This window comes from Rhinolophus sinicus, linkage group LG15, assembly GCF_036562045.2.
Source record: "Rhinolophus sinicus isolate RSC01 linkage group LG15, ASM3656204v1, whole genome shotgun sequence".
Taxonomy (NCBI): Eukaryota; Metazoa; Chordata; class Mammalia; order Chiroptera; family Rhinolophidae; genus Rhinolophus; species Rhinolophus sinicus.
Window position 1 is genome coordinate 14,733,886 of NC_133764.1, and position 14,339 is coordinate 14,748,224.

A 14,339-nucleotide genomic window follows, 5' to 3' on the forward strand; every position below is an offset into this window, starting at 1 on the left:
CAGTTCTTCAGGGAATCACATGCCTCAGTGGTGTGACTAATGGCTGGGATAATGAGTCATTAGCCTTCCCACCTTCCCAGGCAAGTGACTGCAGCCGGCCAGCCGGGAAGCCTGGGGACAGCAGGCAGCGGCACTCCCATCCCGCCTGGCCTCACCCACCTTCCGAGGCAGCCTCGGAGCCCGGGCAGCAGGGTTCTCCAGGCTGAGCTGAGGCATTCCTTAGTGATGACTATAGGCAGGGAATATTGCAGAAGCCCAAATGTCATGCCCAGTCCCCGTTGCTCATCCTAGGGCTCCTAACTGCCTTCTGTGAAACCCAGGGAAGGTGCCCGGGCAATGTCTGGGGAAGGAGAAACTGCTCTCACCTCTCTGCTTTTCAAGCAAAGTAAACAACCCTCTGTGCCAGGTATGGCTACCCCAGGTCCACGGGTCCTTGGCCAGTGATTGTTCAAATCACCCCTGTCCTTCCCCATTCCTACAGCGCTGTCCCCGCAGGCTATGAAAAATATTACTGTATGCAGCATGTAGGCAAAATAGTAATAATAACAACAACACTAATAATAAGTGAGACCTACTATTCTAAGAGGGCTTGTGGATGGGCTTCGGGGGCTCTAAGAACCCCCTGAAATCATGTGCAAAATTGCTGATGTGCTCCAGCATACTTAAGGTGAGCGCTTTTTTTCTGGATAGAGGATCCATGGCTTTTAGCTTCCAAAAGGAGTACTTGACCCCCAAAACTTTAAGAATCCTTGCTCTGAGATTTTGGGGTTGAGCAGAAACATAGACATTCCCATCAGTCAAAACTCAGAGATGCGAATATAAAAACTCTCTCTCCTCCTCCAATATCAGAGCTGCAGTTCCAGAGCCACCAGGAACAATGTCCACCTCTCCTCCTGTCCCTGCTCCCCAAGGAGAAGTCCACGCAGGGGCCCGCGCTGCTCTCCTCCTGACTGAAGGCCCAGAGCACCAAGCAGGAGCACACTCGAGTCTTACTCCTCTTCCTGCCCCAGAAAGCAGCTGAACCCATCTTCCTCCTAAATGAGCGGTCTTGGCCCTGATCACCTAGACGTATGGGTTTCAGGACCTCCTGTCTCAGGGCATGCAGGCACCACCTCCAGCCCCTGTGGACAGGGGTGAGACAGCCCTGACATCATTCAGCTCATTTCTGAAAAATGCATACTAACTAATAAACAATCAACATTGTTTCTGGTCATTGTTTGGGGTGGAAAGGTTTGAATGAATGAGTCAAAACAGAGAAACAGAGACACGACTCAAGCATGATCCCCTAACTCCCCACCCTGGCCTCCTGGTGGCCTTTGGAATTACGGTGACAGATGAGCCCATCCGTCTTCACATCCCACTGACAGGAAGGCTCACAGAGCTGCAACTCTGGGCAGGAGTGGAACTTGCTGTGGGCATCTCCCCTCCCCTCCCTCAAAAGGGCTGGCACCATCTTCCCAGGAAAAGGCTGGGAACTACAGGCCCAGACTAAACCTGTGATTCTCCTCGCCAGCCTCTGATGTGCCCCGAAAATCTATTAAGTCAGAGGGTTTAATAAATGCTAAATGGGTGGAGACCACAAAGCGCTAATGGATTCCGTTAGGGCCCCCTCCCACAAACCCCTTACACACCAACTTAACCATTCCAAGGAGTCCGATTTAGAATGGAGGAGACACTGGTAGAGATAGAAGGGACTTGGGAAGTTACTCAATCTTCTCACACCATGCGGGACGGAAGGCTGCCAGTAGCACCCCTACGGAGGCCATGCGGCGCCGTCCCTCAGCATTGCAAGTAACCTCTGACCCAGTAACCTTTCATCTGAGAGTCTCGTCTACAGATGTGACGGCAAGGTCACTTAGTTCTAAGAACAAAAGGCTGGAAACCACACACATGTTCATCGCAGAGCGGGTTAAGTCAACGTGGCACATCCGCACGCTATGCAACTCGGAACAAGAATGAGGCAGCTACGCGGGAGCAAATCATGGCAGGAGCCAGATGCGGAGCCGTATGTAAGACCGAACGACACCCTGATTACAAAAACTGGGTAACCAAGGAATACGGGCTGTTTTTTCTTATTAGTATAAAAAACTTTGGAAGCATGCACAAGAAACGAAAGTGGGAGCGGCGGCCTGTGTGGGAACCAGCAGGTACGTGGAAGAGAAGTGGGCGAATGGGGGCAGGGAGAGGAGTGAGACTTTGCACCATATACCTTTTGTATAGCTTTGATGTTTGAACCAAGTAAACGTATTACCAATTCAAAATAATGATTATAATAATTAAGCAGATGGCCATCCAACCCAAGTACCAGTATTCCATCATGAGATGATGCCAAAGATTCTCTCCAACCTGGAGATGAATCAAAACTCACAGAACTCAGAAAGGTGGGTCCGTCCATGGCACCCACTCCTTCACTAGCTCTCTCAGCAGATAGAGTCTCCCGATTGGCTTAGTTTCCCATCCCCACAGAAGCATCTGCTTAGGGCAGCCATAGGTAATCTGAGCTGGGCAGGGACCAGAGAAACAATTCAGGGACAAGCCTAGGTGTCTCAGGAGCCCCCAAGAATGGACAAAAGCGACGGTTGCCCAGGAAACGCAGCAGTGGTTGAGAAGGGTCCTCGATCAGCCCAGGGGGCCTCAGAAACAATCCTGCCTCTCATGTGCATATCTATTATTAAAGCTGTGCTCAGCAGCCACAAGCCTGGACAAGCCCAGACTGGTAATATGGGGACCCACTGAACAGCCTTCAGAGAACTAGGCCAGTTGACTGAGGTGTAGAGACACAGCCCCCAGAGTTAGCACAGCATGACATGGCCCAAGGCTCTGAGCTGGGAGGCTTCGGTAATGGGAGCAGCAGGTGTGGAAGTCTTCCCTGCAGGTGTGGAAGTCTTCCCTACCTCTGCCAGCTGCTCTCTGTGTGGTGGAGGAGCTTGGTTGTAGTTGTCATGGAGAACCCCATGAGGAAAGTACTGGGTGGAGCAGCCAGCCACAGGTGGCTGGTTTTGGTCCTGGAATTCTAGGGGACACTACTCAGAGCAGAATTTTTAAAAGTCGAATGCCTTGGATAGTGGAACCAAGCCTGCCAGGAAAGGAGTAGGCTCGCTGGCGAGAAAGAAAATGTGGCCTCTTTTTAAGTTAGGAACTTCCTCCAGGCGCTGATGGAGGAAGTCAATGTTTGTCTGCAGCAGAGATGAGGGGGGAGGAGCAAAGAGGCCAGGCCAGGCGTCATCCATCATCCGCCTCTCTCCTCCCCACTTCCCTAGCGGGTACTTACACCCAGGGATTTGCAACTGCTGCCTCCACTCGGAACAAGTCTTTTCTATGGTAACTAGAATACATTTTCTCTCAGCCTACACTGGTGATGCTGGCTGTTTGCTTCAGTTTTGGGTTGTTTTGTTTTTTTGGCGGGGGCAGCATTCAGCCTTGTTCAACGCCCTAAAACAAGAAAGCACTGCCCCGATATTCCAGAACCAAGCAGGCGAGGGACATGCAATTCCTACCACACATACCCACCTTCCTGGATGTAGGGCTGAGTTTGCATGCACAGTGCCCACAGTGACTTCCCAGGGAGCCAGGCCAGGGCCGGCCTCACCCAGCTTGGCAAGGGACCACTGTCTCCCAGAGTAGCTCTTGGACACCATGAGTCCACTATTTCATCACCCAAGCTATGCCTCCACGAGGGCCAACTCCTCTTCAATGCCCCCCACCCCCAGGCTCCCCTTGTAGGCAGACCTCCTGGGCAGACCCATTCCTGGGCAGCACAGGCTCTGAAGCAAGACAGATGTGGGTTCAAACCCTTTCCTTACTAGCTATTTGACTTTATGCAAATCACTAAATCACTCTTGAGCTTCGGCTGCAATTAGGGAAAAGAACAAGTCTGATTTCAGTGGGTGTCGAGTGACCGAAAGCAACAGCATGTCACAGGTGCAAAAGGTTCCTTGATCTCTACTGCCTCACACCCTGACGGGGATCACGAATGCTGGTGCCTTCCCTCCCTGTGCCTCATCTGCACGCCCTGCCGTCCCTCCTGTACCCAAGACGGTCTGGCTGTGCTCCTCCTAAGGCCACCCCTTCCACCTGCGCACTGGATTCTGGCCCCTTTCTCCTGTCGAGGGCGTTGCTCCAGCAAATGTCCCTTCTCTTGCCTGTATCTTTAATGTTCCCCTATGAGATACAAACATTCTGTAATTTTTCCAACCTAAGAAAAAACCACCCACCACCTCCCTTGGCCCTACGTCCCCATGCCGCTGCTCCGCTTTATGTAAAATTCCTCAGGAAAGTTGTCTATATTCACTGTCTGTATCTCTTCCTTCTACCATCCTCTCCTCCTCCTCATCTCCTTTTTTTAAAAAAATCATTTCATTATGGAAATTCCAAACATAGACACAAGTGGAAAGGACAACATGGCAGCCCCCACGTCCTCATCAGCCAACGTAAGCCACGATCAAGTCATGACCAGTCTTGTTTCAGCTCCACCAACTCCAATCACTTTTTCGCTTTTCCCCACATTATTTTGAAGCAAATTTTAGATTAGACACCATACACTTTTATCCATAAATATTTCTGTATGTATCTCTAAAAGATGACTCTTTCAAAACACATGCATAATACCTTTATTGCACCTACAAAATTAACAGAAATTTATTATTATTAAATTTCCTGATTGAGTTCCTGGAGTTCCAATTTCTGGACTGTCCGGATGCTCCAAACTCCCAGAAACATGGATTCCCAGATGGAATCCTGGAGAAGGTCCCAGGAGGCTTTATGAGAAAGGTTGCAAGATCGCTTTCAAGAACAAAGCAGAATGTCATTGGTGGTGGAGATGACAGCCACATTCCCAAGCCCCTGCTGCCTACCCAGCTCCATGCTGTGTGCCTTACCTACCTCACTCCTTTAGTCCCCAAGTCAAACTTCTAGGGTAGGCTCGGAGTTGCTAAAAAAACTGCTAAAAAAACGGGCACACACACTTAGGGACCTGGTCAGGATGGGAACCCAAGTCTGTCAGACTCCAAAGCCTCAGCCATAGATCACCACCACACACCCTCAGCCACTCCCCAAAACAGGGTGAAGGGAGCCAGTTCCCCAGAAGCCCTTCCTTCTTACTACTTCATTTCCGGATGGAAGGAAGAAGCCAGATATCCTGAGAATGAGCTGTTTATTCAGTGTGGGTGGGAAGAAGAGAAGGAATCCCTTTCACTGGAAAGAGACAGACTGAAAACTGCCTGGAGTCTGAATCTCAGAATGTGCTAAAATCTCCAGCAGCAACATCCCAGGTGGGTGCAATGCTTCCGCAGCACCTGCTTCTCTCCCGGCTCATTAGCATTTCCTTGCCATTCCCCGGAGGGGCTCACCGCCGCCGACCTTCCTAGCTAATGACAGCTGCTTAGCAACAGGGAGCAGGTTGATAAAGCCCTGATGTGGTTCCCAGCTCCACAGACTCCACCCCTGTCTCCCATTACAGCTCTTCCCTCAGTGGAAGCAACCCTCAGGTTGGCCGATCTTCTCAGGGAGGGCAGGGAATCTGGTGACTGAGGGGCAGGGATGGCCGCAGCGAGGCCTGGGCCCCGCCCCCAATGCCTGGGGGTAGGCGGGGGCGGGGCAGGGGAAGAAGAGATCCTTAGGAGTCTGAGAACCTGTTATGCCAGGCCAGGAAATTCTCCGTGAAGCTCCAAAACCCACTCCACCACTAAAGGTTAAAATCCAACCTCAGCACCCAATCAGAATAGAGCAAACAGAAATACAGGCACAACTCGTTTTATTGTGCTTTGCTTTATTGCACTTCACAGATGCGTTTTTTTAACAAACTGAAGGCAAGACTTTCCACCAGCAAAAAGATTACGACTTGCTAGACTTGCTTTATAGCGAGTGGTCTGGAACTGAACCCACACTATCTCTGAGGTCTGCTTATATTGTGGAGGAAGACATTCCCCGCACCTCCGGGGCGGGGGTGGGGGGGTGGGGGGGGTGGCGGTCCAGAGCTCCTGGACTCCTGGGCTGAGGCCTAAATTGATTACGCCTCTTAAAGCACATATATTATTACTACAAATGCAGACTTCCCAGGTGAAACTTGGGACAATTTGCTGTTTAACCCTGACCTTGAGTTGCCCACAGCAAAAGTTAAAAGCACCTTACCCTGTCGGGGAGGGGTTAGCAGGAGACTATCAGTCTACATGGGTTGGTGGGGTGGGGGAGGGTGGTTCAAGAGGCCACAGGGAAAACAAGAAGCATTAATTTGATTCGGGAGGAAGTCTTAACATTAAAGTTTCAACGACCATGTTTTGAAACAATGCAAACCTGCCATGACTTGACAAACCATACAGGTTTGGGCCTACTCTCCAAGCCCCAGCCTCCACCAGTGGGAGGGGGCAGTCACACAGATTCTGACCCTCTGGCCTGGACATTCAGAGGGAACTGCCTCAGACAGCACCGCAGCCATGCTCTGTCATTGGAGAACAACACACGGAGAACCCCCTCCCTGCCAGCCAGGATTTGCCAGCAAAGCTTCCTCATAAGGTTTCTACCTTCAGGGGCCTGACCGGTTTCTGGACAGGCAGGTTTATGAATAACCACAGCAAACACACAACAAATACACATTTCTCACCAATCCTGGGAGTCTCACTCCTCCCCATGGGTAAGGAGAACAGGGCTCTGGCACAACTTTCCTGGGTTTTGACCAAGTGTGAGGATTCCCTTTTCCGTGGGTCTGAGGTGCCCAGCTCACCTTAGCGATGCACTGTCGGCAGCCCCTCCTGCTAACGTTCCCCTCCGTGACTATGCACTGAGCCCAAGGCAGAGGCTGCAAACTGGCAGAGGCTTGTTTGGCCCACACAGTTTTTAAAAAACAGGAATTAGTTATCAGCATTTAAAAATTGGGAAATTTCATATAAAAACCCAGACATATGTCTTCTCTTAAAATAAAACAAAGGCCATGGCGAGCATGGGCCATCATTCCTGCAGGATCTGAGTGGTGGTTGCCCGCTTCACACAGGGCAAGCACTGTCCAGCTCAGCCCAGCCCCCATCGCTGCCCGTTGTCTCATACCCAGACAGCTTCCTGGAGGACCTTTCTCATCTGACCCTGTAGGCAACTGAGTTTGCACTCCTGGACCCAGGACACCTCCCAAGATCCAGCAGAACAGGGTTCCTCTGGCTCCAGGGCTGACTTTAGAACCCTGGAGACTTGGGTCTGTTTCATAAACCCTTTTTCTATTTCAGCAACTGAAACTGGCTGAAAGCAGAAGAATCATTTCTTTTGAAGGTGATACCCTGCCTGTTATAAAGAGCCCTGGGCTTCCAGGCAGGAGAAAAAAGCGAAAGCCCCACTGCTTCCTGGGGGCCCAAGGATTGATTAGAGAGCTGATGTTTTTTTCTCACCCTACTTGGCCTAACGTGGGATGCCCACTGCTTTTCTCCCCACCTCTCCTCCCCCACCCCCCATGGCCACCCATGTGTGGCGCCCATGCACAAGCTGCTTGCACTAATTTATTCTGTTTTGTGTTTGCTCTGGACGAAGCCTAGCACCAAGCCGTGAAAAACTGGGCCGCCAGAAGAGCCCTTCTAGTGACAATAACAGACAGCGGTTGACGTCAGGGGAACAAACCCAGCACAGGTAGAAAGAAGTAGAGTTCTAACACTCTTCCAAGCCACTTATTGCAAAACTAGCATGCTTTTTCCCTAGCACAGGTTCTGCCCAAGAAAAGATGAGGTCAAATTGCTCCTTGTAAACATGGGAATCATTATATCGTCTAAAGAACTGGGGAAACTTACCCAAAAGGGAGGTAGATGGTGGGAACTCAAATCCTGCAAAACTAGCTTCAGCCTCAACACCCAAAGGAGAAGGAAAGAGGCATTTTCTGAGCTCTTATGTTAAGAACATTCACGTGCATCACCTCAATCCCCACAAAAATTCCTTGAGGTGGGAACCATCACCCTGTTTTTATAGGAGCAAACTGAGGGTGACAGATGTTAAGAAACTTGTCCAAATAAGCAGAGCACCAGGATTTGTCTGAATCCTCAGTCTGTCACTCAGGCTCTGCTCACAGGCCGCCTCCCCCAGTCGCCCTCCCACATCTGTTTTATTTTTCTTCATAGCTATTATCATACCTGCCATTGCATGATATATTCATGTGTGCATTTGTTGTCTGTCTGTCTCCCCAAAGAATGTAAGCCCTGGGGCAGAGATTCTGTCCACCTTGTTACTGCTGTTTGCCTACCTGGGGAACAGCATCTGGAACCTGGTGGACCGTCAGTGTCTGTTGCTGGGCTGACGGGAAGGGCAGCTCTACCTGCCTCACCACACTGCTGTCAAAAGTATTCCTTCCCTTATCTGCTCCTTTCATTCCTTCCCCTCAGAAGTGCACAATCTCCCTTCCACGAACCCCAAACACCAATCTCAGAGGCTAAGGAAAACTACATAAAGATGGCAATGGCTCCGTGTCCCTTGGAAAGGGGTTGAAAAGAAGCTCAAATTTCTGGAAATCCAAAATATTCTGCTGTGCGTAGAGGCAGGCTTGCTCCTACAATGGCAGAAGTGTTCACACTGAGGAGAAAGCGATGGCTTATTATGGTCTTTCTCCTTTCTTTCTTTCTTTCCTTTTTTTTTTTTTTAGGTATGGGGGCATCTTTATTTTTCTTTCTTTCTTTTTATTCTGTAAGCACAGTTCTTTTTTTTTCCCCTCACTTCCCCTCCCCCCCCTTTTTTTTTAGTTTCAGGTGCAGACTTTCTCCTTTCTAAGGCGGGAAGTCTTTGGCTATCTCTCCTATCCTACACTCATTTCATTTTGCATCCAATCAAGTGCCTGGAGATTTGGGATGCTGAAGCAACACCAGTGGGATGAATTAGAAAGTAGGTGTGGCACCGAAAGCATCCGAAAAACACAAACCCTTCCTCAAAGATAAAGTAAGGCTAAGCCAGACCAGTGGCTCCCACACTTGAGTTACCTAGGACAATGGTTCTTAAAGTGGGGTCCCTGGACCAGCAGTATCGGCATCAGCTGTGCATTTGTTAGAAATACAAATCCTCAGGCCCGCCCCAGACCTACTAGAATCAGAAACTCCAATGTTGGGATACAGGAATCTGTTTTAAGAAGCCTTTCAGGTGACTCTAATGTACGATAAAATTTGAACAGTACTGTCTTAGGGGACTAAACATACATAAATTCTTGAGCCCTGGAAATATTCATTCGGTAGGCCTGGGATGGGGTCCCAGGAGATTTCAAAAGCTTCTGAGTTGATTCGGACCTGCAGCCAGATTTAAGAACTACTAACCTGAGGACTCATGTTTCCCTGGCCGCAGGATAGTTTTTTCAGTTTTAAACCCATCTCCCACTATCCCCCAGTCACTCACTCACCACACAGCGCAATGATGTGGCTGCTATCTTCATGCACAAACTTCCTGGTGACAGCCTCCTCCATGATTTGCTTCACCTGTAGACAAATGGGCAGCATAGTCGTTCATTTATTTTTCTGATCAAAGGCCTGTGGGCAAGTAAATAGCTTGACTCTGCCCTCCTGTCTGGGTTCAGATACTTGCACAGTATATGATAGGGATGGGAGGGGTGGGGAAGTTTCTTCAGCACAGACAGCTCCAAGCATCTTAGAAAGGCAACCAGGAAAAGAGATAATATAAACGCACCAACCAATCAGTGCAGACATTCCAGCCCAGGAGGAAGTGCCCTGCTGTGGAGAACAGGGATAGGATGCTGTTTGCACATCTGTACTTAGCTGGAGAAGGGCTTCTGGGCAGACACACTGTCCTTTAGGGACAAACTGTCTCAGTATAGGCTGCAGATAAACAACTTGTCCCTCCTTTTCACCCCCTTCTCTGAGATTAGGGGTAGGTCCATCCAGGCCTCAGGGACACTCTCCACATGCTCACAAGTCCAGGCTTCTTTCTTGTTTAGGTAAAAACCTGAAGTTTGGGCCGGCCTGGTGGCTCAGGCAGTTGGAGCTCTGTGCTCCTAACTCCAAAGGCTGCCGGTTCGATTCCCACATGGGCCAGTGGGCTCTCAACCACAAGGTTGCAGGTTCAATTCCTCGAGTCCCACAAGGGATGGTGGGCAGCGCCACCTGCAACTAAAGATTGAACACAGCACCTTGAGCTGAGCTGCTGCTGAGCTCCCAGATGGCTCAGTTGGTTGGAGTGCGTCCTCTCAACCACAAGGTTGCCGGTTCGACTCCCAAGGGGATGGTGGGCTACGCCCCCTGCAACTAGCAATGGCAACTGGACCTGGAGCTGAGCTGCGCCCTCCACAACTAAGATTGAAAGGACAACAGCTTGACTTGGAAAAAAGTCCTGGAAGTATACACTGTTCCCCAATAAAGTCCTGTTCCCTTTCCCCAATAAAATCTTTAAAAACAAAACAAAACCCTGAAGTTTGGGTTCCTATCTGAATGTAAGTTTCTAAATACCTTGTGAGGTAAGCAGTCACATTTCTAAGAAAACAGTTAAACACACACACACACACACACCTTTTTTAATTGACATATAGTAAACATACAGAAAAGGGTGTATATCATAATTATACAGCTTGATAAATTTTCAAACTAAACACACCTGTGAAACCAGCATCCAGATCAAGAAATAGAACATGTGACCTGTACCCCAAAGCACCCCCCATTCTGCCAAGTTTCCTTCTAGTCACTAGTGGGTACTCAAGGGTACCCACTCTCCTGACTTTTAACATCAGAGAGTAGTTTTGCAGGTTTTTGTGCTTTTACTAGATGGACTCACTCAGTGTGCAGTGTTTTGTGACTGCGTTTCTCTTGCTCCCCAGTGTGATTGTGAGATTTGTTCACATTGTGTGTAGTTGTGGATTATTCATTTTATAATGTGTGAACATGCCACAACTGACTTGCATTTCGGTAGTTTCCCATTAGGGGCTGTTATGAATAGTACAGCTATGAAATTCTGGACATGTCTTTGGGTGAACACAGGTGTTCATTTCTTTGGATTTATATTTTTAGGCAAGGAATTTCTGATGCATATTTTCCATTTTACTAGATTTTGCCAAATTGTTTCTAGAGTGGTTGTACCAATTTACACACCCATCAGCAGAATGTGAGGTTCTAGTTGCTCCCAACACTTAAACCAAGCACTTTTGATGTCCTGAGGGAACCTGCCAGGAGACAGATATTAATCCTGGAAGTTAGAGGAACGGATTAGCTCAAACCCAGTGTAAAATCTTCCAGATAAAGTAAGCCCTGGGCAGAGCCGGACTTTGCCATTCTTTGGACAAGGCATGCAGTATCCTGGTGCTGCCCTTGCTCCCAAGTCCCTCACCTAGGATTACAGAGTTTGGAGGGTGGTAGAGTCTCTAAAGTCTGGGGTGTAGGGGGAAAGGAGATGAAAGCTCCTCCCTGCTGGAAAGTGCTCATGGTTAGCGGTTAGGTAAAGGGAGTTCAGATCGATCCTGCACTCTAAACTCTAAACTCTTCCTAGATTACTTCCCAAGGAGTGTTTGCATTAAACAGAGCACAACGTCACAACTCAGAGACCTATAGGCATCTGAAGCAGGGCAGAATTTCAGGTTCGGAAAACTTACAGATGCCCCTAGAAGTATACCAGAGGTCTTTGTGAAAGGCCAGCCTTGCCTACAATTAATTATCCACACTATCTCTACTTGTAGGAGAAGAAACGATAAAATCTCTTAAAATCAAGCACTCAAGGGGGAAGAGAACTAAGAGTTCAGCACAGGTGGCATATTCTGGACAGTTCTCACATTTGTTTACGAATCATTCTTGGAGTACAGACAGCCTTCTCAGTACTGAAAAAAGAATCACTGTCTTCTCAAAAATCTTTCCTATCATCCCTGACCAACCCCAAACTTGGATCACATCAACAAACCTAACCCCTCTGTCCATAGTTAGGGGATGGCTACTTTTTCGTTCTTGTTTATACTGTTCATATAAGTCTCTATCACTAGATTGCTTGTTTCCTGAGGATAATCACTGAGACCCGAGACTTCTCTTTTCTTTGGGGAGATGGCAATTGGGGCTTACATTGTAATTTGATATACCCTTGGCCTAAAAAACTCTTTCTTGGCCACTTCACAGCAAAGGCACAATGGAGCTTCCCATACACTGCTAGAAAAGTGATGGCTTCAACCACTTCTTTGCCAACGAGAAGGAAAAGAGCAAGTGTTAGGGTACAATAGCTGGGCCATAATTAATGCATGAAAACCATCTAGAGCCTTCCGAGATTTCATGAGACTCAGTCTTCTCCAATCCTGAAACTCTAGGAGGGGGTAAAGGAACCACTATGGTAAACTTTTATATATGAGGCAGATATCATTATCCCTATTTTATTTTATTTTTAAACTTTTATTTATTTGTGTTTTTCTAGGACCCATCAGCTCCAAGTCAAGTAGTTGTTTCAGTCTAGTTGTGGAGGGCACAGCTCACAGGGGCCCATCTCAGGATCCAACCGGCAACCTTGTTGTTAAGAGCACTGCGCTCTAACCAACTGAGCTAACTGGCCACTCCATTATCCCTATTTTAGAGATGAAATAATTGAGACTCTGAGAGGTTAAGTAACTTATTCGAGATCACATAGAGCCAGGGGCAGACTATTCTCAAATTTATGCATTCCCACCAGAGCTTGCAGTCTCCAAGATCAGATTTAGTTAATAAATAGCCATTGAGTGCCTACTGTGTGCTAAGCACTGGATACAAAAGTAGTGGACAAAACAGATGGTTTTCCTGCCCTCATGAAGTATACACATCTGGCAGACACAGAGGTAGGGGAGAGTTATTCATGGCCCCAGAAGCCTAATCTATTCTAATCTACTCTGCGGGTTTGAGCTCTCCAGCTCTCATATGGGGGTGAGTCATTCATATGCCCCCGCCCCTCTAACCATGAAATCGAAATGGGTTTAGGGCAGGGTCAAGGTAAAGGACGTTAGTAGAGAAGGACTCATCTCTTTCTGATATGGGGAGGCTCCTCAAAAGCGGGGGAAATCTGAGTCTTTAAAACCATTATCAACCTCGCCCACCGCGTCGCCGGGTAAGGAGGTGGGCGTGGAGCGAGAAGCAGTGAGGTGTGCGGCGAACCCTCCTGCAGCCGCCACTCATTTCCCAGAAGGATAACAGAGTGGGGTGTAGGACAAACCGGAGCTAAGACCCGAAATCACCCATTCAGCCGCCCTAGGAGACCCGCGCGGTGCCCCGCCCCCTCCCCACGCAGCGCCGGCAATGAATGGGCAGCTCTGGCTCTCTAGAAATCGCCGCCACCCCTCCCCCGACCTCGGTCTCCCAGCGCTGCTGCCGTCACAGGGCGGGGAGCTGCGGGATCCCGGAGCAAACAAGACCCGGAGCACTGGCCTAGACCCCTCGGGCAGAGAGGGGTGTTGCCCCCTGATCGGGGAGAGGAGCAGGAGCCGCAGCCAGTCCAGAACTCCGCCCCCGCCCGGCCCAGGCCGGGGCCAGCAAGCGCCAGCGCGAGGGTGCGCACGGACCTTTCCGCCCCCGGGGCCGCGCGGGCAGAGACCCGAGCCCCCCGGGGGTCCTTGCCCCGACTTTACCTCCTTTTTCACGTTCCACAGCAGCTTCTCCTTAACTGCGTCCTCCGCGCTGCCCATGGTGCGGCGGGTGGCCAGTAGGCTGTGCCGAGCGGCCCCCCAAGCCCCGCGCTGCCCTCGCCGCCTCCGCGCCTCGGCTCAGCGCCACACGCGCAAGGCGGAGCCCCCGCCTACCGCGGTCCCGGCCCGCCGCCGCCGCCGCAGCCACTGCCCGGTGCTCGGCTCCGCAGCCATCTTCCGAACCCCGCACAGACGTCAGGCGCCTGGCCCGGCCCCTTCCCACAGCCGGGAGCGGGGGGTGCACTCAGCGAAGGGGGGGTCGGGGCGGGGGCAGGCTGCGCGCGCCTGGGGGCGGCCAGCCCGGGAGCGCGCCACGCGGGCCGCTGTCATGGCAACGCGCCGGCTCCACAGCCGAGGGCGCGAACCCGCATTGTGAGCGTCTGCAGCCAGGCTCCCACAGCGACCCGCGGGGAGGCGGGGCGCGCCCTGGGCCCCGCGGCTGAGGGGAAAGTCTTTCGCGCAGGAGCTGGCTTCTATCCAGCTAGACTCCCCCTGATTTCTATCCGCTCGTTTTCCCAACGGGTCTGGCCAAGGGGAAGCCAGGAGTAGCCCCCAGGCTGAGAAAAGCCGGAGCTCCATCGTTGCTCTAAAACCCCTGCAAGCCGGTCGCCCTCGTTGCATAGCTTGTTGGGGAAAACGAATGGGACCGCAGCCGCCCCGGACCTAAAGAGGCTCGGCAAGCTCTTCCTCCTCCGTGGGAATCGTTACGTCCAGTCCTGCTCTTCTTGCAACTATGTGGGAGGTGGGAGCGCCGGTTGGGGTAAAG

The 14,339-nt window shown here is 50.5% G+C and overlaps 1 protein-coding gene across 4 annotated transcripts in view; it reads right to left on the reverse strand.

The window, feature by feature from the left end:
- Positions 1-13,770, reverse strand: part of SGSM2 (small G protein signaling modulator 2) — a 33,342-nt gene extending 19,572 nt beyond the window's left edge. For 2 of the 4 annotated variants that reach the window (XM_074320900.1, XM_074320897.1), the window contains exons 1-2: positions 13,517-13,763; positions 9,347-9,422 (exon numbers count right to left, since the gene is read on the reverse strand). In XM_074320900.1, coding sequence (XP_074177001.1) covers positions 9,347-9,422; positions 13,517-13,573 — 133 coding nt within the window. In that variant the 5' untranslated portion in view covers positions 13,574-13,763. Of the gene's footprint in view, positions 1-9,346; positions 9,423-13,516 lie in introns of all 4 variants that reach the window. The other 2 variants (XM_074320898.1, XM_074320899.1) reach the window with 2 other exon arrangements.
- Positions 13,771-14,339: the final 569 nt, after the last annotated feature.